The sequence below is a fragment of the Thamnophis elegans genome, chromosome 2 (genome assembly GCF_009769535.1).
Source record: "Thamnophis elegans isolate rThaEle1 chromosome 2, rThaEle1.pri, whole genome shotgun sequence".
Taxonomy (NCBI): Eukaryota; Metazoa; Chordata; class Lepidosauria; order Squamata; family Colubridae; genus Thamnophis; species Thamnophis elegans.
The window spans coordinates 86,978,099-87,003,375 of NC_045542.1; the positions used below are offsets into that span (position 1 = coordinate 86,978,099).

The 25,277-nt window shown below is 37.3% G+C and overlaps 1 protein-coding gene across 1 annotated transcript in view; it reads right to left on the reverse strand.

Annotated features, from left to right (window-relative positions):
- The window catches only part of TRPC7 (transient receptor potential cation channel subfamily C member 7), a 135,944-nt gene that overhangs the window by 33,858 nt on the left and 76,809 nt on the right, over window positions 1-25,277 (reverse strand). The window contains exons 3-5 of the mRNA XM_032239052.1: window positions 22,622-22,786; window positions 15,891-16,107; window positions 12,439-12,672 (exon numbers count right to left, since the gene is read on the reverse strand). Of these exons, the coding sequence (XP_032094943.1) occupies window positions 12,439-12,672; window positions 15,891-16,107; window positions 22,622-22,786 (616 nt within the window). The remainder of the gene's footprint in view (window positions 1-12,438; window positions 12,673-15,890; window positions 16,108-22,621; window positions 22,787-25,277) is intronic.

Here is a 25,277-nt window from a genome sequence, read left to right on the forward strand (position 1 = left end):
TCCTTTGAGTTCCTAAATACTCAAAGGGTAGTTAGGGTAGTTGTGTTGAATCACCTTAATCTTGACATTAATGACATCAGACACTTCATCCTCCGGGTTCTTAAGGACACTGTGTGAAGCTCAGCAAAGGAAAACTTTCTGCTCAGGCTACCCATTAAACAAGGCATTTAGAAAATGCTTCGTTCTTACTCACATGCAACATCTACATATTCAGCTGTGTCAACAAAGATTATTTTTTTGCAAAATAGATTTCTCTAAATGAATGCCCATGAAGAAAGACCATGAACAATATCTCAAAGATCCTGGAGCACCAGACAACTACCAGATGACTAGAAAAGAGCTAATGTAATACTCATCTTCAAAAAAGGGGGGAAAATTGAACCATGAAACTACAGGCATATTAGCCTGACATCAATACCTGGGAAGATTCTGGAAAATATAATCAAGCGATGTATCTGTGAATATCTAATAAAGTCATAACCAGAAACCAACATGGATTTGTCAAAAAAAGATCACGTGAGATAAACCTTATTGCATTTTTTGACAATGTGACAAAATTAGTGGACTAGCAAAATGCTGTGGATATCATTTACTTAGACTTCAGTAAGGCATTTGATAAAGTAGATCACAACCTACTACTTGATAAGATTAAAAAAAATGTAGGTTAGATAGCATCACCACCAGATGGATTCATAACTGACTGACCAATTCCATTCAATGTGTAGTCCTTAATGGAACTGTATCTAAATGGAGGGACGTATGCAATGGAGTACCACAAGGCTCTTTCCTAGGCCCAGAATTCTTCAATATATTCAAAAATGGATTAGATGAGGGATAGAAGATAAACTTGTCAAATTTGCAGATGACAGCAAGCTGGCGAGAATAGCTAACACTTTAGAAGAAAGGTTCAAGACATAGAAGGATCTTGACAGGCTTGAACACTGGGCTCTATATAACAAAATGAAATTCAATGGTCAGAAAAATAAGGCTCTACATTTAGGCAAGAAAAACCAAATGTACAGGTATAGAATAGATAGTATTTGGCTCAATAGTAGTAACTGTGAGAGGGATCTTGAATTCCTAGCAGACAATCATGTAAATATGAGCCAGCCAGTAAAAGAGGGGCAGAATCAAGATCATGTGAATACCACTCTATAATGCTTTGGTAGGACTACACTTGGAATATTGCTGCAATATTAAAAAGGTGTTGAGGCTCTAGAAAAAGTCAAGAAAAGAGCAACAAAGATAATCAGAGGACTGAAGAATGGTTGCAGGAATTTGGGTATGTCTAATGAAAAGAAAGATTAGGGTTGATGTGACAGCAGTTTTCCAGTATCTAAGGGGCTGCCACAAAGAAGGGGGGGATGTTAACCTATTTTCCAAAGCACCTGAAGAAAGGACAAGAAGCAATGGATGGAAAGGAGAGAAGCAACCAAGAACTAAGGAGAAATTTCCTGACAGAACAGTTAATTAGCGGAATGACGTTCCTCCAGTGCTCCAATACTGAATATTTCAAAGAAGAGATTGGACAATCATTTGTCTAAAATGGTATAGGGCAGTGGTTCTCAACCTGTGGGCCGTAGATCCCTGGTGTGTGTGTGTGTAATATTATTACAGGGGGTCAGCAAAGGCTTGAAGAAATGTTGTGATTTAAATCTTAAGTTAAGTCTCAGTGGCCTGTGGCCATGGTCTGTGGCCACAAAAGGTATTTAAAGTGGGTCTGTGTGAAGAAAAGGTTGAGAATCCCTGGTAAAAGGTTTCCTGCTTAAGAAGAGGGTTGGACTCCAAGGTCCCTTCCAGCTCTGTTATTCTCTAAGGTTAAAGATGTTGTGAAGATCTGTATCCAGAATCCTGCACAAGCTCTACTAGTATACTCAAAAGTGTTTGGGGATATCTTGTAAAGGACAATTTAATCAGCATTTAGGATATGTTGCTAAATCACTGACCACATGCACATTCTTCTCTCATGAAATCACCACTCTTTATCAACAAATTAATCTGTGCAATTACATGCCAGTCCCCTGAAAAATGTGATAGCTGTATAATATTCTTGCATGTCTATGTTCACAGGAAAATTCAATTTCCTCAGCTCCAACCTCTGCCCTTTTAATTTATGTATGTATAGCATCAGAAGATAGTATAATTGACTGTGAGGCACAAGGTGCACTTGTATGAATATTGGCCTGAAAATCCAACATTTTGAGACTCAGGTCACAAAGTGGTTGGGTGGTATCCACAGCAGTTCTATCTAGTGCAAACAGATGGAAGAAAGTGACAGTGTTAAGGAATTTAAATTGCTAAAAGCCTGATCTGCTTTCTAATCTCTAGTTGAAGGGCAATTTTCCTACTGAGTTTTCTACTTTCTAATTTTTTTACATAAGTGCTACAGAAATGGTGTAACTGCTTATATTTGCAACATTTCATAATGTTTGTAAGTCATAGCATAAATTGCCTGATAACTTTTTTTTATCAATGCAAATTACCTATTTCATTTTTTTTAAGTCTTGAAGATTTCTTGGCTGCAAGATTTTCAATACAAATTCTCTGGGTACAAGGCTTTTGAAATGCAGCTAGTGCATATTAATTAGTCTGTAATACCTTGCCCTTTTTTCTATGTTTGAAAAATACATATTTCGAATCCAGGATTTTGAGGCTAATTTTCATGCTGCTGTTTTCTTTTCTGTGTTTGAAAAATACACATTTTGAATCAAGGATTTTGAGGTTAATTTTCATGCTGCTATGAAAGCCCAATTTCATTTCCAGAAGAATTAGTTTCATAACATAGTGAATGGCATTCGTTTCATGCCATAGAGACTAGCCACCATAATGAAGCTTTTAGCATCCTGCCTGATCTAATTGTTTTCCAAATTAGAATTTGGCAGTAGCCATATCAATGTCTAAAATGCTTATGATCAAATGGCTGAAAATAACAGTCTCTGCAATACTACCCACTAAGATCAGCTGGGATTCTGCTTGTAAACTCACTAATAGGTTTAGCTCACCTTTGGATGGCTAGGCATAGGGCCCTCTTGATGTGCCTATTTTATTATAGACAACTCAAGACCTATCTATTTACCCTAGCATTTGTAAGATAAAAACTATTCCAGTACCAAACTATTACATTTTTAAAAAATAAAGTGAAGGATGCTTGGTGGTCTCTAAGCTTGGTTGCTTTCTTGCAGAAAGCATTTCATTACCCAAATGAAGGGTAGTAAAAATGTGCTAGTAAAAATGAAGTTTGTCTCAATTATTGCAATGTTACTGTCTGATTCCAGGATTGGTAATTTTAGTGTTGATTTATTTATTTACAGTTTCTTTAGAATTACATATAAATTTAGAAGAAGGTCTAACTAGAAGAGGGTTGTTTTGTACACAATCTCTGGCCTCCTTTGGCACTAAGAGTAGCATTAAAATAAAATATAAATAAAATATAAATGCCACTTCCTTCATACATGAAGCAGTAGGAGCACCAAGGCACAAGGGCAACAGGCCGGAGGGCTGTAGGCTAGTTTGAGAAGTTGAGGAAAACATCATAAAGAAAGTGATGGCAAATCACTGCATTGTTTTAATGTTGGGTCCATCTTATCCACTGGGCTCAAAGTTGATTGAAAATCACCATATATTTTTCTTGTGGCAGAGCAGAAACTACAGGCTCTCCACTACATAGCACCTTAGAAAACGAAGTGGAATGAGGGTCTGATTGAACACAGCAGTTTGTTATGTTCCATGAATAATGGTTTTACAGGAAAGCATTGTTTGCCAGGAACTATCATAGACAAGTTCCTGTTACATAAATAGGAGCCAGTGAAAGCAAAATTGACTTCATATCTGATAAAGATAGCAATAGCACTTAGACATATATACCATTCCATAATGCTTTACAGTTCTCTCTGGGCAGTTTACAAATGTTAGCATATTGCCCCAGCAATCTGGGTCCTCATTTTACCAAGCTCAGAAGGATGGAAGGCTGAGTCAACCATGAGTGGGTCAGGATCAAACTCTTGACAGTGGTTGGAGTCAGCCAGCAATGCTTCATTCTAACCACTGCACCACCAGAACTCTTAAAGATGTCACTGACAGTAATTTTTTCCCAAATTTATCCCTTCAAAACCCGCAGCATCTCTTTCTCTAATAAGTGAATTTTTTATTTTGCATGCAACAAGGGGATAGGATCACTGATGCAAGTCTTTGTGGGCAGTAAATAATGTTGCTGAACTAAGACTGATCACTGTGCCCAGGACATCTTAGGGATGCCATCCAAATATATCTGATGGTCATTAGGCTGATAGCAGAGCATGCTCACATCCATGAAAGTCAATTGAAACTGCATGCCGGCTTAGAGAAAAAAATATGCTGATACAGTATATAGCAGTAAGAAGTTAACAAGCCAGGAATAATATAGATGCCTGTTGTGGTCCACCAGCGGTCAGAGGAGCAGTGAGGAGGTTGGGGAGGAACATGGGCCAATCCTGGAGTCTGATAAGGGCTCTGTGTCAGAGGCAGATAGGAGGCCAGAGCTGTATGCCAGTTATCAGCTGCCTTCGCAGTTAGACATCAGTGAGGCAGATGAACAGCTGGAGCCTGTTCTCAGTGTGTGCATATGCAGAGTTATCAAACAGACGAAGGAAACAGCTAAAGAACAGGGGTGAACTTGGGAGTAAGGTCCCAAGTGGATGTTGAATGGCCCCTCCCAGAGAAAATAAAAGAGGAGCAAAAGGAGAGTGGAGTTTGCAGGAGACAGTTAGTTTGATTAATTGGCTCATGACTCTCCAAGACTCCTTGCCAAGTTTTGTAGATATTGGCCTGGCAGCTCCCTACACCAGATAAGGTCTGTGACCGTAAATCCTCCCTGGAAAGATTTTGCTGTGTGTGAATGAGAAGAATTCACAGTAAATTAATAAAGGTTTTTTTTGTTTTTTTGTTGGGACCAGTAGTTTACGTCATGCTCTTGGGAAGCCTAGGTCAGAATTATGCCATATAGTTTTAGGAAAGAGAAATCTAGTTCTTGAATATAAGAAAATGACAGTGTCTGAGGAACATGATAAAAAAGGTGTGATACATAGAACCAGAAGTCAAAGACTGCAAGGAACATGGCAAAACAAATTGGCTGAAGAGGGAGAAAAGATTTTACATTCCCCTTTTATTTGCTCAATTTATATGCTAAATATATGTTGAAGGAGACTAGTTTGAAAAAAAAATGAGCGTAGAGAAAAAAAGCATCAAAACTCTGCACTGTGCACCATGTTGATGACATTTCTTTGATAGTTGAAAAGGCAAATTAGCTGCAAATCCTAGTGACAATAGTTTAGGGCTACATTGAAGAAACAAGAGTAAGACCAAATATTTTTTAAAAATTAAATAAATGATGAAAGTTAAGTAATCCACCTTAGAATTGACAATGAAAATAAAATCGAAATGGTGGATATTAAAGATTTTGATCTCTAGGACTGACTATTGAGAAGACAAAAAGAATATAAATGGTTTTGAATGCTGGTCTCAAAGAAGACTCTTGAGAATACCATGGATAGATAGAACCATAAAATAAATCAATCTAGAGCTCTCACTTGAGACACTTGAAATAAATAGGCTCAAAGTATCCTATTTTGCATCCTATGATGCAAAAACCTAGCTTTTTTGAGAAGTCTATAAGACTAGGAAAATTAAAAGGAAAGAGAAGAGCAAGACGGAAGAACACAATTACAGTGAATGGTACACCATTGAAAGTTATAATGAGCCAGGTTGCAGCCAGAAAATCCTTGATAAATTCTGTCTATGTGGTTGCTATGAATGACGACTGACTTTATAGCACAAACGCAATCAAATCAACACCAAATATAAAGAGAAATGCCCACGTAATAATTTCTTCCCTAAGCATAAATATCTCCCAACAAGACATGAATTTTATACAGGTTGGTTATTCTTTAGGCAAACCACACACTCTTGGCCAGTTGAGGTATTATTTGATAGTAATTGATACTAGAAAGCAATCGAATTGAATAAAATTGCTGGTCACACATCACAAGCAGCAGGTTGTGTTGATAAAACTAGAGTAAGTCAACAGGGATATTATTATATTAAAGTTTCAAGAAAATAAACACCTGCCTCTTATTCATTAACCTGTGTGCTATTTTACAAATAATAATAATAATAATAAAATAAATATGTTGGTTGGCTGTTCTGAAGAAAGAAAAATGAAGGTTATTGAGATGGATAGCATGCTGCTGGCTTTCAGCTTTCTTCCACTTATTAAACTCTATTCTAGCCTAGCATTTTGACTTCATTAAAAAAAACCTTTCTCTGTTCATTTCAGTACCTTGCCCTATGTTCTTGGTTCCCATGCATAGCATGTACCTCTTACTTCCTTTGAAGTCTCTCTCAGCATTCATCTTTTGTAGAACTCTTTGCCTTAGTCTTCCTTTGAAATAAAGAAAGAAAGAAAGAAGTTGCCAAGGATGCATATTTGAGATTGTAAGCGTGAATACAGAATATTGACTATTATGTGGATGAAGCTATTTGCATCTGTCACCTGTATGTTTGTACTTCCCTTTTCTCACCTTCCCTTGATTGCCTTAACACAGAGGCAATTTTACCGCTGCTGATTCTGACAGGTGAACTGCCAGAATGATCTTCATAAACAAGAAGCATTTGAAAAGGCATGAAGTATTTATGACAGAGAAGCATTTCAGATTCAGATTCTCCTGAAAAAGCTTCAAGAACTTTGAGACGCCTTAACTGAATTGATGACATAGAAAAGTTCAATGGAAGCCGGAAAAAAGAGGAAAGAAATTTCAGAAACAGGATCACAGTAGTGGTAAAGTACCTTGGTTTAGAAATGGAAATGAAATGTTAAAAATAATGGAGAAAGTTAAAAAAAAAGCACAAATGCCTGTCACATTGGAAGAATATTAACTAAAGGTATAGTTTCATGATAAAATATTGTTTGATTTCTTAAATCTTGGAATAAAGTTTAATTCAGTCTTATATTTCTAGCATACAACAGCTGTAATTACACAATTATGTCACAAGAGGGAGATGAGTACCACAGCACAATTTGTATAAAAATTTAGTTTCAGGTTTTTGTTTTTTTTAAAGGAGGCAGGTATAATGGATTAGCATGTCCTATTTGTTTGAAAACTGTTTTGCTAACTACATTCCTAAAGTTTTGCTGAAAAGTCTTATTTAAAAATGCCTACTTCTGAGTAGTATCTGAGTGACATATAAATCAACACTGCTCCAATTGCATTGGATTTTAACAATTATGCTCTCTTCCTGATCTGTATTTTTGCAGCTCACTATAACAATATTGTCCTACTCAAGCATTATGCAAAAGAGGAAGAAATTTATGTTAACAATCTTTTCTATTATCTTTTCAAAGAGAGAGGGAGGGAAGGATAGGGAGAGAGAGAGGGAGAGAGGGAGAGAGGGAGAGAGGGAGAGAGGGAGAGGGAGAGGGAGAGGGAGAGGGAGAGGGAGAGGGAGAGAGAGAGAGAGAGAGAGAGAGAGAGAGAGTAATCACCAGACCATTCATACAGGTAATTTTTGACTTACAATCATTCAGTTAAAGGCCATTCAAAGTTATGACAGTGCTGAAAAGCGTGGCTTATGATCAGTCCTCCCACATATAACCATTACTGTGTCCCTGCAGTCACATGATCAAAATCTGGATGCTGGGTAACACCACATATTTACAATAATTGCAGCATCACAGAGTCACATTATTGCCATTTACAACTTTCCCAGGGAGTTTCTAACAAGCAAAGTCTATGGAAGAAGCTGGATTTGCTTAAAAGCCATGTGATTAGCTGAACAACCACTGCAAAAAAATGTCATAAAATCAGGCATGGCTCATTTAACAATCTTGTTACTTATTGACAGAAGTTCTAGCCCAAATTGTGGTTGCAAGCTGAGAACTATCTGTCTTAGAAAAGAGAAGGTAAAGAAGTAAAATATCCATAGCTTCCAAGAACTTAGCGTATTGGCTTCACCTTCCTTCCTGAAGGAACATAAATGCTTCTCAAATCGGTTGCATTCTTTCTCCATACCAAGGAATGGCGTACATGAATTAAGATTTAGTATGAATGAGATACACCCATGCTTGATTTTTAATCCACAGTGCGGGAACAATAACTGCCTTCTCTCATTCCTGCATCCAATTTGCAAAGCTTAACATGAGGAATATATTGTAAACCTCCATCAATTAATTTTTACCTTCTTCCTTTCTCCCCAGTTCCTATTCTTTGCAGTGGTAATTCTGCATATAAATGTTATGTAAGTGGGATAGACTGCTGGGAGGACAAATCCACACTTACATATCACATATCTAAATAACCAGCATCCCAAAAGTACTGTGTTTCTACTGTATGGTTGAGCCTGTATCATGGTTAAGTTAATTGTTGTGGTTGGATAGTTTTCTTTCTTAGCTGCTATATATGGTATTTATAATTTTATTTTATTGTTTTTTTAAATCTTGCTTTAAAGGGACATGGTGGTTCAATGGCTAAGACGCTGAGCTTGTCGATCAGAAAGGTCGGCAGTTTGGCTGTTTGAATCCCTAGCGCTGTGTAATGGAGAGAGCTCCTGTTACTTGTCCCAGCTTCTGCCAACCTAGCAGTTTGAAAGCATGTAAAAATGCAAGTAGAAAAATAGGAACTGCCTTTGGTGGGATGGTAACAGCATTCCATGTCCTTTCGACATTTAGTCATGCTGGCCACATGACCATGGAGATGTCTTCGGACAGTGCTGGCTCTTCGACTTTGAAATGGAGATGAGCACCGTTCCCTAGAGTCGGGAATGACTAGCACATATGTGTGAGGGGAACTTTTACCTTTTAATCTTGCTTTAAGTATTATTATTATTGGAGTTGGTTATTTAAGATGGGTGTCCACATCAATTACTTAAAAAAATAAAGTGAGTTAGGTTTGGCTTTAATGTGAGGGATTTATTTACTCAGCTTTCATAGTTTCCTATAGTATAAATCACAAGCTTGGGCAACTCAGAAAACACCATGCTTTCTAGGTTCTGCTAGATGATAACATCTAAGGGAAGGACTATAAGTATAATCTTTATTGTCATTGTACTTTATTGTCATTGTACTTAAATACAACGAAATATGTATGGAGCCCATTCATCCTATCTGATCTAGTGGAAAAAGCAGATATCTTCAGGAAGCAGCAGTCCTGACAATAACCTGGCCTTGTGCAATTTAGAGCTTTAAAAGTGATAACCAGCATCTTTAATTGCTCTCAGATAAAAAGTGGAAGCCAGAGAAGCTTGCACAGCAGTGGTATATTAGTGGCAAACCATGTTGTGCCCAAAACTCTTGTCTGGATCAAGTGTAATTTTTATATTGTCTTCATACAAACATGTCCTTTGTATTGTAAGCTCCTAATATGAATTTGGGTTTCATTTGGGGTTTTAACATTCACAATCTTATGTTCTTTCCCAAGGAGATGAATTGGAAATGGCACCTGGCTGCAATTCAAGGCAAATACAAAGCTATTATTTTTGGGTTCAAATATAGTCACATCCCTACTCACTGTGAGTTTGCTGTTCATGCTACAATCAGCTGAATGTTTCATTTCCTGCCATTAGCAGCCTAGGAGGCATTGCTCCAAAAGTGATTCATGCGCTGTGACCTGTGAAATGTACATAACACTCAACTAGGAATACCTCCAGGTCTTTCTTATTTTCAGAAAGCAAGTTAGATGTCTTCATCTTTAAGTTACTTACAAATTTCAACACTAGCCAAGTTTAAGAAATTTGTCCTCAACTCTTTATTGAGGATCTTCTACTTTTATGCAACTGGATGGAGTTTGCATTTGGGTCCTTAATATTCCAGAGAGAATGCAACCTGTCCAAAAATTGAACTATATATTCTAATCTGCAAATAATAATTTGAAAATGTTCTCTATTTGAACAGCCAATTTAAAGATATTGAATCTGAAGCAGGGAAAACTTCAAAGGAACCTTGAAGTTATTCAGGTTTTCCCACAATGGTGACTAGTAGGGTTTTTCCAGTTAAATCATAGTTATGACTTCTAGATGTGTATCCATACATAATACTTTTTTCGGTATGTATATGTGTGCCTTCAAGTCATTCCTGATTTCTGTCAACTGCTTGCACAAATTCCTGAAGTTTTCTTAACAAAAGAAATAGTTTTCTATTGCCATTTTCCTAGGTCTGAAAGAAGGTTACAAATCCAGGATTAGAACTCATATACCACTATAACCACTATATCAAATTGTCTCTAGTTATATATATATGAAAACTATATGAACATAAATATATCATTTAATTGTTACTCTTTATGTTGTACTTTTCAGGAATATTTTATCAGTGAGGCAATAACTTGATGTGGTTGTGGGGCTTGTGTACTCAGCAGGATGAAAGATATACTAGAGATTCATCCATACTGACCAAGTGTCATCATAGAAGTCAGATTAAAAAGTGTAAACAATATGGTGAGACATAATATAGAGAAACCTATACCATATTGATTGTCTCCCAGGTCAAAAAAGATCATAATCATAGTCCAAGAACATTAGAACTCCAGACTGTTGGCTGAGCAACCAGGGCCAGTAGCTGTAGGACTATTGGAAGAAAAGGTGTTTACCTTTTACAAATATACAAAGATTGAAAACAAAGAAATAATGATCTGCTATTTCATATCAAGTCCACAAATCTATATCAGAGTTAACAGGAAAAAGGCTAGTGAATCATCACAGGTGTATAATATGAAATAAAGTATTCACAGAACTAAAACTGGAAGAACTAAAAAAGTCTCCTCAGAACAAAGAAATTGAAGCCTTGCCACAAATAATTCAGACTGTAGAGGCAAAGTCAGCAGTAGAGGAAACTAGTACACCTATTGAACTGTTTTCATTCCCAAATCAAGTTCTCTTTCCTCTCCCTTTCCCCCAGAAAGCATAAAGCCCTAACTAAAAAGCAAAAGGAACTGAAACCCTCCCCCTTGAGTATTATAACATTACAAAAATAACAGAATAAGATTGCTTACATTGTTCCAAAGGAACAACTAGCACAAGTTCTAAAAGATGCCAATACTGTAATATCAAAAATAAGCACCAGAGCACTGCAAGAAACCAACCAACTAATGTACAGTATGCCTGAAATTATAACTGAATACTGGATATAACTGGATTGGATACAATAAAGCAATCAACTCCCTGCCATGTGGTTCAATAATTAAATGCCTAAAAATAACGAGAGTCAGTAGAAACATCAGAAGCTTTGTGCAAAGATCAATGACACAATGTTAAAAGACACAGCTACTGGCCAACGGTAATAAATTGGGAGAGGTTAATATCCTAAGAGGAATCTTTCAATGAGACTCACTATTAGCCCAGCTGTTTGCATTGCATTAATTTCTGTGTCAATAATACCATGGCTCTCAAACATCAAAAACATCTTCCAGGCTATCTCTCACCTCCTTTACATGGACAATCTGGAGCTGTATGGAAAGGTACCATCTGAAATAGAATCACTATTCAACTCAGCCTCATATACAGAGCCAAGATGTTGCAATGAAGTTTGGACTGGACAAATGTGCCACTCTTACAATCTTTAGAGAAAAGGGTAGTGAAAACTGAAGGAATCCATATGTCCTATAGAAATAACATCAAGAGTCAGGATGAAGACAATCACTACAAATACATGGGCATCTTTCAAGCTGACAATATCAAGCACACTGAAGTCAAGAAGAAGGTTCGAAGCGAATACATCATGAGAGTGAAGAAGACTTTAAAATTCAAACTCAGTGGAGGAAATATCATCAAGGCGGTTAATAACTGGGTAATTGCAGTCATAGGGTACACTGTTGGAATAGTGGATTGGATTCAAGCATATTAGAAGCCCTAGAGAGGAAGACCAGAAGAATAATGAGAATGAAACATGCCCTTTCCCCATATAACAACACTGACAACTTATTAAGGAGCATTGTTGGGTGTGGAATGTTGCAAGTATATTAGATGGCTGAAAAATAAAAAAGGGCATTGGAAGAATATCTGAAGGACAGTGAAGAAGGTACATTGCAGCTGGTACACCCTGAAGGCTTACTGAATGCTGATGAGACCAAGTGGCCTACAAGAAAGATCAAATGATGAGTAGAAAAAAGACATGGCAAGGCAAAGCATTACATGGCTAGTACATGTACGCACATATATGTGTACATGAATACACACACACACACACACACAAACACACAAAACCACACAAGGCAAAGCAGATACAATAACCAGACGACCTGGCAACGGCTCAGAGCAGTTGAATTGAAGAAACAGACAATGGGTGGATAAAAATACTAAATCCAGTCTAAACATCTGGCTGGCTGCATGAAGATCATCATAATTTTAATCATCATCATCATAATTTTGCCATGTTAACCACAGTTTGAAAATAATTAAGAAGGAACACTTTCTTACCGTATGTGAAGTAGGCAACCTGAGGAGGAAGGGTGACATTACTGAGGTCATTGTCTGGGACAAAGAGATCCACATATTGTTGTGCTTCGGTGGCTTTGAGAAAAGCCATGAATCTGGCAGTAAAGGAAGCTACAAAAATAGACAGCATCCCAAAATCCAACAAGTTCCAAAGATGCATGACATATTCACGGGGGCCTTCTTCCCAAATTTCTTTGCATTCAGACCATATCATTCCTACAGTGGTACACAAACACAATCAGCACACAATGAGTAATAGCTCAGATAATTTCTTCCTTCAGCTTTTCCATCATATGTTGTATATATCAATATTAAATGTGGCATTAAACACACACACACATTTTATTCCGTTTGTACTTTCAGTCTCTTTTCCAACAGCAGATATGGTTCTTTTTATTTTGACCTAACAAACTTATGCAAAAGTTAGAATTATAGACACTTTAAATCACCCAATAAGCTTCAGGATTGAGTTGGGATTTGAATACCTCTTTGTTCTTCTAATCACTCTATTATACTACATTGACTTTCTACTTGCCTTTCTTCCCAGATCAACCCAGTAATAAAAATAACATTCCTTGGATCCTCACTTCAGAGGTGGGTTACTCTCAGTTCATTCTGGATTGGATGAACCGGTAGTGGCGATGGCGAGAGACTTCACCCACCCGCCCGGATGCATGTGCAGAAGCATTGCGCGCGAGTGTGTGCATGTGCATGAGTGAGCGAACTGGTAGTAAAAAAATTGGAAACCCACCACTGCCTCCCTTCAACATGGATCTTCTTAGAATGCAAAATATAGCAGCAGTTGAATGCTCTAGGCTCTACTGGTGTTTCACAATTGAAAGAAACTGTGGTTTAGAAAGAGAGACATCATTTCAACTTTGGAGGGCTTTATTTAAATTTTGAAAGTTTTCTCCAAAAATGTATCTATCCTCTCCTGTCAAATGAAGGTCATTGCAGACAGGCTTTAATTCTTTAGGAAGGGCCATCACATCTACTGTAAAATAAGTCAGTGTTATCAACAAAGGGAAATATTAGTAACTCAATATTGAAATGAGGGGTCTTGGGTACTCACTGATCTTGGTTGTGTCCTTGCAGATGTTTCATTACCCAAATGAATTAACATCACCAGTGCTAATGATGTTCAACTAGAACTGATGATGTTACCTCGTTTGGGTAATAAAACATCTGCAAACTCAGAGACCACCAAGGACCCCTCAAGTCATCATTATTTCCCATACTTTAGTTCATCCTGGGGACTGAGGTTGAGAGTGGTTAACTCATATTTACTTGATGCAGCCATGGCAGGGATTTGTAGCTCGGCCTCTTTCCACTATGCTACCTTCAAATTATTCCCTGATTCTTCCTAGCAGTGGAATTATTTGGAACATACAAGAAGTTCTTTCAAGATCAGCTGATGAGCTGCAGTAGATAATTCAGAACAAACATTTGTTCAAGTCTGAATTTTCTCCCATCTGGTACTGAGCCACTAATAAGCTTTTTTTTTTGTCCCAGAGCTCTGCCAGCCATGTCCAAAGAAAAAATAATGGTCATTTTGAAAAAGTCACCACTCCCACCATTTGAAGGATTATGGTAGAACAACTCTCTGGAGTGTTGTCTGAGAAAGATCTTTGAATTTATTCATTATTGACCAGTGTCTTATTCTTAGCAACTATTTGATATTTTGGAAGGACTATTACTTAGCTGACTTAAACTTTATTAGTTTCTTTTATGGAAAAGACCCAATAAATTAATGTTTTCTATTTCTGCCTCAGGTAGCTTCCTCACAATTGGGAATAAGCATCCTTGTGCACACACATTGCTCAATACAATGTCTCAAATTTAATATTTATAAGGATAAGGTTCATGGCAAAATCAATAACTTCAGTGTCCCAAATGGCTGCTTAAAACTCCAGATACACATTATCTTTCATAACAATTAAGCTTGCTTATAAATTCTACCAAAATTTACAGTCAATTATGTTTTCTTCCATTGAAGATTATGAAATAAAAGAGTTCTGTTTTCTAAACCTTGGTCTGATTTGGCTAAATGATGGGATTGCATTGTCTCTGGAACTACCTGGATCACTTTTTGAGCCATTTCTAAAGTTTTGGATTAAGACACTAGTTCAGATTGGGCACGCTTCCTTTTGGTTATTTACTGTTCGCTCCCTGCAAACTTTACAGTGCTGAAATGTTTTATGATCAAAAGAGACGTTACACACCAAAAATGCATTTCTCATTCAAGTTTATTTCATTCTGTTCGGTTCTGAAAAAATTGCTTCAGAAAATCACTTTTAATTCATTTCAGTATAATAAAAAAATATAGCAAGAATATACTGCTTATATCCTCTGTAAAGAGGAGGAATATAATTTGACTTAGAGACAAAAAATAATATATTCTGTATATTGTGGTTACAGCCAATAAAAGAGTTTTCTCTAAATAATATATTTCCTGAAGACATTTTAATTTGATTTTTTAAAATTATAAATAATCTGCATTGCTATTCACATTTTTAAGGCTTGTCAATTCTTCATTCTGTTAAAATATAATATCTCACTTCTGTTTAACTGGTAGCTTCACAAATGTATTGTTTTCTTTAGTTTTCTGTTTGTGTATCTAATAGTTGGAGCAAGGTTAGTGTTAGTCCTTGAAAAATAATCCTCAATTTAGAGCAGCAGAGGGTAGCATATGGACTTCCAGATGTTGAGTTACATCTCATAGCAATTGGCTACGCTGGATGGGCCTGCTGGGAATTGTAATTCATCACATCTGGAAGCTACTTGTTCCTCCTCCCTGTTGAAATGTATGAGATAATTTCTTAATGCTACTTCGTGTGAACAGTTCAGATCAGGAGACCATCACAGTGACATAACCAGTTGGAGCTTATTCCAACCTAGCTAATAGCATTCAAAAATACATCACAGTATTTGAAAGGAAACATCTGGTCTGAATGTTCTCATGATTGCTTCATGACAGGTGGCTGCAGTAGGCAAACCCATGTAGAGGATTATTTTTCTTGCGACTCTCTTAGTTCGGAATAATAAAATAGCAAAAGTAGCAGCAACCAAAAGGGGATTTCTGAGTAAGTCAGTTCAGCTTCATTGAGCCTTCAGCTCAGGTTTTCTATCTAATATTACAATGTAGATTTTTTAATCATAAGTTTTACCATCAAGTTTTTACCATAAAATTTGGCAGGATTCGTGCACAGAATGAAGCACTATAAGACATATCACAACCATAGCAATATAGCCTTTTCCCCCTAATTAAGGTAGATGGGTATTTTTGGCTCCTCCAAACAGTGCCTATGGGAGAGGGAGGGAGAAAAGCTGGATCCACAAATTATTATAGTCAAATAAATAATTTGCAGCTCTCCAGTAGATCTGTGGATAGCTCGTATACCATAGTAAAAGGAAACAATTTCAATTCCACTTACCTAAAACCCATTTCATGATTAGCATTTCTGTCCATGAAAATTGTGTTGTTTTCACTCTAAATATTTGCTTGGGGTGATCCATGGCAGTTTCATTGGGAAGCAGCTTTACACCTTCAAATCTGTCGGATGCATTCACTACTAGCAGTCCAAGAAAAATTGTAAAAGAAACAGCATGTGCCACAAACTTCATAAAGGGGCTCCGGAGTGTACGTCCCAGCTGAAAGCAAAAATAACCATAAGTTCTTTATTTCCCCCTGTCCTTTTCTCTTTTTCAAAGTTCCTAGCTTTTATTTATTTAAAAGTCAAAACCAAGCTTTCACTTGGCTTAGGCATTTCACTTACAAGCCATTTTATCTTAAATACTCAAGAGATATGTCAGAGGGTTTAAAATTTAAATCAATATGGTTAAGAATTGTAAAGTGTTTCTAACGTGGAAAAATGTCGATAGGCTAAAGAATAAGGTAACTTTAAGGTTCCCAAGAATAAAAGCATTTCTATTATTTTCATCCAATTAAATTCCAAGTGAGTAGCTGAGAAATGAAATAAAGGCCTCTTTCATGGCTCTCTTATGATACTTTTTGATAAAACTACATACAACACAAAATTTCTCTGATGGCCTGAAAATGATGCTTCTCTGTATATTTGTATGTATCCGTATCTTTTTCATTGTTAAATCTGATTGTATTCCTTGTGTTACATATAAGAGAGTTCTCTATAGCTTCATTTTGGCCTTATGTTCTTGCCCAATGTTTCATATCAAGAGAAGGAACTTTGGGAAATGTTCATCTGGGGGAAAAAAAACCTTCTCGAATGATACAATAAGGAACTACCATTGCTCACAAAGAGTTTTTAAAAAACTGTTTGTTAGCTCTGGGGAGAGTTTTCAATAACCTGGGTGACGTTAAAAGTATAGAGTGTTCTTATATTTAAAGAAACAACATTTTTGTCCTAATTATTTTAATGTCTCTGTACTCACTTTAATCATATATACACAGAACAACTTTGAAGTCCTTAGTTCTTTTTAATGCTAAATAGAAAAATACATTAGTTAAGTCTGAAATTCAATTTGTATAATGCTTGCTTAGCAAGTTCACAAAGTGTCAGAATAACACTTTGCATCTTCATACAACAGGAAAATATATGTTTGGATATGCTCAGACTATTTATAGAAAGATGTTAAGAAAAGTTTAGAAAACATGGGCATTATGTGCAGATCATTTGAATTTGATAAGGTTAGGGTTAGGGTGGACAATTGTCCATTCAAAGAAATGCATAACATATTTTTCAAATATTCTTCGTCACTCTACAATGGGTAAAATCTCACACCTGATCTCTCCTTACCCCACTAGATGTGTTGGTTCAGCAAAGCTTTGTAAAATAAAAATAAAACCCCTATAATAATTAAAAGAAGGAACCTGGATGTTATTTATAATGATGGTAATCTGATGATAGAAGATATACAGCCATATTTTTTCATAACATTCAGGGAGTGTGGGTTTTTTTTAAAATAATTTTTATAAAAAGAATTGAAATGAATATTTCAATTTTTGTGCATTCTGAAACTTAATTGATATGTCTAATTCCTACTGATTTGTTGGAATTTTCCAAGACCATTTTCTTTCAAGTGGGCAAAACTACTGTGACATACAAAACTAACTTCCTGACATTTCATAGTTTGTCTGGCAAGATCATAAATTAAGTGATTCCTATTTGTCCTACCCATCAGCATTCAGTGGATTAAAGCATATTGGGGATAAAGCATCTTCCTAGACTTTTTGATCTCTTAACCCAGCTGTAAATGAGACTAAATTTGGGTAAATTATTCTCCGATCCATAGATAGGTTACCTCAGTATGTTTAATAAGTTATTATCCAATTAACCATTACTAATTGTCCAACCGGATACTTGTGTTACCTGCCAACTCTTACCAAAAGCTAGCTAAAACAGGAACATTCACATCTAACCCTACAAGGAGTGAGCTACTTTAAAAGGAAAAGAATCAGAGGACCCCAAAACTGATAATTGGATGTCTAAAAAATTCCTATAGAGTCCCAGTTGGCTAATGGGACTCAGGGAGGTAGGGAGGGCAGGAGGTAATTCTGAGATAATCTTGATCCTAAGAAGAAGCAGACAGGGATCTAGTAAGCGCAATTGACTCCATCTTCCTACTTGATATTTGCAGCTACAGTATATAAGAATGCAAAAATGCTCCCTCACCAATAAAAAGTAAAGACTTTTTATTTTAAAGTAACATTATTTTCTGCAAAGAGTGTAGGAATGGAATACAATGTTTGCTTTCATATTTTTTTCTAATATTGATAAAAGTTGTCTAAGTGCCTACCTTGGAAATGAAACGTCTATGGATTGGGCTACTAAATTAATAGAAACTCAACCTGCCCTCAGCAGAGAGATTCAATGTTACCGGAATAAAAAAAAAATATTGAGTGAACATAAAAGCAAATGAATTCTTTTTAATAAAATTTCCTTTCTCTGCCCCATGTCAAAATTTCATATTCAATCAACATTGCATCAATATTTTATTTCCAAGAATTTTTTGGAATGATAGCTTTCAAAGTTTCATTTCAAAATGTCATTGATAGCTATAAATAATACAGCTTCTCAGAATTTTTGTATCAAGTTGAGAGTAGAAGAGGCTGTGAAAGAGGGATTAACGTGAAGATGTTAATGTTTCAGCTGAAACTTTTTCAACATCCTCTCCTAAAATAGGAAGGTTGTTATTTCCAAGGTCCTGGTTTTTAAACTGTGAGTGGGATTGGAGATGCACATCATCTGTGTATTTGATTAGCATTGTTGTCAGCAACAGAAATTGATGACAGAGGTAAAATTCTAGGAAGGCCAAATAGTTGGGAAAATATACTCTAGTATTTTATAAATCCACCATCACTGATCCCTTCACATATAAGTGCTCTTTTAAATATAATGCATGATGCAATTGTAAAAAGTAATAAAGATAAAGGTTTTCCCTGTCCAGTCATATTTAACTCTAGGGGGGCATGATCATCTATGTGTCTTAGCTGAGGGAGCCAGCATTGTCTGAAGACACTTTCATGGCCATGTGGCCAGCATGATTATACATCCAAGACACACAAAACGCTGTTACCTTCCCACCAAAATGGTACCTATTCATCCAGTGGCATTTGCATGCTAGATCAGCAGGAACTGGGTCAAGTAACAGGAGCTCACCAGTGGTGGGATTAAAAAAAATTACTATCAATTCTGTGGGCGTGGCTGGGTGGGCACGGCAGGGGAAGGATACTGCAAAATCTCCATTCCCTCCCCATTCCAGGGGGAAGGATATTGCAAAATCCCCACTCCTGGGGGAAGGTTACTGCAAAATCCCCATTCCCTTCCCACCCCACTAACCTGCTTTCCAGCTCTGTTCTCCTGTGCAGGGCAGCAAAAGAAGACCCAACCTATCAGCTGGGACTCGGGAGGCAGAGTATAGGGGCAGGACCAGCCAGAGATGGTATTTGCCAGTTTTCTGAACTACTCAAAATTTCCGCTACTGGTTTGTCAGAACTGGTCAGAACCAGCTAAATACCACCTCTGGAGCTCACCCTGTCATGCAGCCCTTGGGTCTCAAACCTGGGCTGCCAGCTTGCCAGCTGACAAGCTCAATATCTTTAATTGCTGAGCCATCCCAATTCTTAAAAAGTAATAGTAAAGAAGTAATCCAGATCTCATCTGATAGTGTGGAAAGAATGGTAGTGAACTGAGTATGGCGGAAAGCGAAGGAAAGTCATTTTCTACTTCAGGGGTGTCTAACTGATGGCCTGTGAGCCAGATGCATCATGTGCAGGCCCACCCAAGCTCCATGAATGGGAAAATGTTGCAAAACATCATGTGATGTCAATGTGACACAGCAAGTTTGACACCGGTGTTCTAGTGGAAAGTGCTTCAACATCAAGAAAGGCACAGGTAGCTGTGCTGGCCTTAGTTTATATAACAATAGGGACATTTGGCAAAATTATTACCTTTTAAAAACAGGATTACTAGTATCTAAAGCCAGAGCTAAGCCACACAGGAAGAGCTTTTGGAAATATCTCTACCGCCTGGATTAAAGCGAGGTTAAAATTTAAAATTTATATGATATTGCGTGTAGGTTATTTACTGATAGACCCTGTATTCTTCGAGTTAGATTTTAGAAGTTAGGCTTTGGGAAGAAAAAGTCTTAATGAATGCTAAAAAGAAGATGTGTCTTTCTGGTGGTGGAATTTCCCCTATCCAAAAGAAAGAAAATGAGAGAAACCAATTATTTTAGTTACTTTCAGAAATACCAGCTGTTTAGGAGCAACTTTCAAAAGAGTTAAATGTCGTTCAATGTCAGTTCAAAAGCCTCATGGTGTCTGTGAGGATGGCTTTTTAATATGTTCAAAGGTCACAGCTCCCCTTAACCAGCCCCAGCTTTGAAGGAGTGCTACAATTTGATGAAGCTTTGGTGAAATCACTCCTTTGAAACAGATTCGTACTTCAAAGTAAGGAAAGCAACTCGGCGACTTTCAAAGAATTCTGCAGCCTTTCTAAGCATTTTGCAAATTCCGTGGCTCAAATCTGAGTTTGTAAACAACTGTAAACATTAATATAAACAGATTAAGATAATTGTGATTTCATTTCAGACAATCTAGGCTCTTTAGCAGACAATATGGAGGTTGCTATACCACCCAGATCACATCCCTGCTACCTCTGTCTTAAAAGGAATATCATTTTAAAAATTACAGTCAAACCATTGAAAGGAGCCTGCTGGAACTGAGCAAAGTTAAGTCCCTCTAAAGCAGGGGGGTCAAACTCAAGACTTGTGGGCTGCCCTGGAATCAATGAAGGACCACCCTGCAGTGCCTCTGCCAGTGAAAATGGAGCCTGAGAAGGCCATTGATGCTTCCCTGGCTTCTTTTTCACTGGCAGAGGGCTGCAGGAGGCCGTCACAGCCAAAAATGGAGTGAGTGACATCGAGCTGACCACACCCACCCTGGCCACGCCCCTGCCCCCCCATCCCCGAGTTCAAACACAACCCTGATGTAGCCCTCAGTGAAATTGAGTTTGACACCCCTGCTCTAAAGAGTTTACCTTCCTGGTTAATTTCATCCAATTCTACCCCCAAATAGAACAGTTTGTATAGATATTTTGTTCCTTATCCAAAATAACCTATGGAAGAATGTTTTTTAATTGAATCTTGAAGAATCTCAACTTGAATTTTGGTTGTCTCAGATCTTGGCATGCAAGCCTAAATTGTACCTTGTTCTTTTTGACTCTGAAATCTCCGGGATCGTTAGAATCAGGGCTGATATTTTTCTAGGCTAGGAATTATTGCTCTATTATTCTGTTTTCTCTCCTGGAAGTCAAGAAGGTACTTGCCTATGGCAATGTAGTGCTCATAGGGAGATTTTTATAGCCTAGAAATGGGTTAAAAAAAGAGGAAAAGAGTGTGTACACCAATTTGGTATAATGATTATGGCACCAGGCTAGAAAATGTGAGTTCTAGTTCTGCCATAGGCATAATGTCAGCTGGGTGACCTAAGAGGTGCCAGCAACTCTCTCTAAATCCTGAAATCAGGCAATGGCAAACCACTTTTGTATTCTTGAAAATGGAAGGAAAATTGCTAGTCCAAGCAGTCATGTGGAGTTAACAACAACTCAAAGACTCACACAGATACACACCAAAATAGGGGAGCCTTGATAACATTTAGTTGTCACTCATGGTACATTTAAAATAGGACTCAGAACGGCATTAGAATGAATCAGAAATCCAAGTTAAAATGAGGCAATTGGGATATTTATTTAAACCTACACAAGATGGAACCCATGCCTCTAGTTCAAAGGCCTCCACAAAGCTTTGTCTCAGATTTGCAATATGCAGACTTGACCATGCAAGATCAGAGAAGTTCATTATTTATGTAAAAGGAGTTTTTTTTTTAAAAAAACACCTACTTTATGACACACCTTTACTTTTGGTTAGTGGCCGAAATAGAAAATTAAAGCCAGTAATTTTACTGGAATGCAGTAGAACCTCGGGTCATGAACGCTTCTGACCATGACCAAATCGTGTTCTGACCAAAAAATTCATAATTTTTTCCCTGCAGCCGATTTCCCCTTTTGCGCCATTTTTTTTTGTAAGCGCCAAGTTTCCAAAATTAGGTTCGGGTCATGACCAAATCGGTTTGCGACCAAAGTTATGGAACAAATTATGGTCATGACTGGAGGTTCTACTGTACTAGTTGTTTCAATCAGCTCTTCCCACTTCATAACAATTGTTCAAGCTACTTGACACAGTAAGCTCTGACTGTAAGATTTGGCTTCTTTACAAATTTGACTGTAGTCCCTCTGAAAACAATCAGAAATTAAATGAGAAATTCTCAATCTTCAAATCCTGTTTAAAACTTTCAACTGAATTGAACTAAATTAAAGGTTTCCCAGTTAATACTTCTCAAACCTGTAAAGACATTTGCTTACACACATGATGCTTAATAAATAATAAAACTAGAAATAGCACCCCCCCTTTACTTTTTCTATTTTTGTCTTTCTACCTATCTTTTAAAAACTATTTTGCGGTTGCTTAATTTGTGCCTAAACTGTGCTCACCCACTGAAAAGCCTGTTGCACCTTCTAATACAACAACATTTATTTGTGATTGAACTGAAGATCTTGTCATTTGCATCAAGCCAGGGATATAGATAAATAATGATAAACAAACATGCACCTTAACCAATCTGTACCTTACTGCAGGGAGCTATCCAGTACGCTATGGCGAGGAATGGAAGGCCTATGGAAACTCCGAAGACAGCCAAGAATTTCACAGCAATTGACTGCTGGCGTAAGCCTGAGAGGTTCTCATACCACATGGTGAGTAATTGTTGCTGACAGTTGGGATGGGCAACAAACTGCAAGAGGAAAATAAAGGTAAGAATTGTTTGAAAAGGAGAATAATTGTGAAAGTAAGCAGTACCCCTCTCCCACAGCCTCTGGAATAGAGATAAGACAAATGGTTGATGACAAAATGACAGATGAAGAAACAGACTTCATGAAAAACATTAAGAGTCTCCAAAGTGAGTAAACAAAACTGATATGTAAGCTTAGCAATCTTTGGGGAGAAGGAAGATAGGAAGGAAGGAAGGAAGGAAGGAAGGAAGGAAGGAAGGAAGGAAGGAAGGAAGGAAGGAAGGAAGGAAGGAATACCCATGGTGTTTTTTCAGGAGGCAACTGGACATTCTTGTCTTTTCTTTGAAGGCATTTTACTTCTCATCCAATAAGCTTCTTCAGCTCTGACTGGATGGTAGGGATGAGAAGTGAAATGTCTTCAAAGAAAAAACAAGAAAGTCCAGTTGCCTTCTGAAAAAACACCTTTGGAACAACCAAAACTTTGATGACTGAAAATCTCCATATACAGGAAGGAAGCAATAATTCTAATCTTCCAATCCTGCTGTCATAGGAGAGTTACTTCTTCAGCTTCATACAGTTATGTATCAATAACCTGAGCATTTTAAATTGCCATCTCTTACCATGTTCCCATCTAAGATATTAAGTAGAGTAGGATTTTCTATAGATTCTATTCCCAAATGCAGCTTTGCTGCCTATTCTTGATTCAAACTTTTAGATTTAGATAAATACTGCCAAATACACACAAACACACACACACACACATCAGCAACAACAAAGTCAAAAGAGTACAATAGAGAAAAATGGTGATGTAAATGTAAAATAAGCAATATTAGTAATAATAACCATAATAAGAAAACGTAGTGCAACATAGTAAAAGCTCTGGATTTTTTTTAAATGCTTGAAAGAATTAAAAATGGCATTGCTCTAGTGCCGATATGTCTTAGTAACATGGAGGCTGCCTATGAAGACCCTTTAGCAGTTTTATGTGGTCCAGAATGTGATTGTTTGAACCATTATGGGCATGCCACTATGTGTTCATGTACCATCGCTGCTTCACAGTGTGCACCATAAGGCTTCTAATTATAATTCAGGATGCTGCTTGTCACCTATAAAGACTTCTATGGCATAAAGGTCTGTTATCTGTAGGACTATCTTGCTCCTATGATCTCCGGCCATCCTGTGATAGGTAGAGTCAGCATGGTTCAGATCACATCTATCAAGCAATGTCATCTGATACATTGTATTACCTGCTACTGGAATAGCATCTTCCCAGAGATATGAGCAGTCTTTACCCCTCTTCATTTTAGCTGAACCCTTTTTGCCTAGTAGTTGGGTTAAGAGAAGTTATTGGTTCAATGTCCATATGTTTTTGATTTTGATCGAATTTTTATGTTTTGAATCTGTACGCCACCTGGAGTCATTCCAAGTGGGTGGCCTTCAAATGTGTTAAATTAATACAAAAACAAATACATATTGACAAATAATAAGTGGGAGCTACTTGTTGATTGAATTATCCTTACGAGATAGAGATAGCAGTGTTTTGGATTGCCCAGTTAATTGTCAAGTGTAAACAGACCATCAGAGAAATCTGATGGCCCACAAAAAGATCAGACTGTGAGGGTAAAACATATAGAAGAGATATTTAGCATTTTTAAAGAAAAACACATGTAGTTAAACCTTGACTTACAACCATTCACTTAGTGATCATTCAAAGTTACAACAGCATTGAAAAAAGTGATTTACAACTGGTTTTTATATTTACAATCATTACAATATCTTTACAGACATGTGATCAGGATTCGGGCTCTTGGTGACTGGCATATATTTATGATGTTTGCAGCATCCTGGGGTCATGTGATTGCCATTTGTGACATTCCCAGCTGAAGTCTGACAAAGCCAATGATTTCTGGATTATGTATTGTGTGTAATATCTGTCTGCCAATAGTAATTTTGGTGAATGAGTCCCTGTGGATTTTACTCTACTAGTCATTACTGATTATGGGGTGGTGGCACTCATCTCCATTTCGAGGCCATGAAGCAGCACTGTCCAAAGATATTTCCATGGTCATGAGACCAGCATGAGGGAGTGTTGTTTCCCCCCCACTGTAGTGGTACCTATTTATCTACTTGCATTTGTGTGGTTTTGAACTGCTAAGTAGGCAGGAACTAAGCAAAGACAGGTTCTTGCCTGTCACACAATGTTCGGTAATATCTGCCTGCCAACAGTAATTTTAGAGAAAGGGATTCAGAAGTGCTAGTTAATTTATGTCCTGCACTTGAGCTTTCCCTGACACAAGACATATGGCTGGCCAATTTGAGAATGGAATGCTAGAACAGAAAGGCTTTTGGTTTGATCTGCTTGTGTTCTCACATTCTTAATTGCTTGGTATCGACCTATGGCTTCCTAATGATAAAATTACAGCAGCTTCACAAAGGAATTTTATTCCCTAAGATAAAAGCATCTCTCTTTGCATGATTTCCCATGAAGTGTCT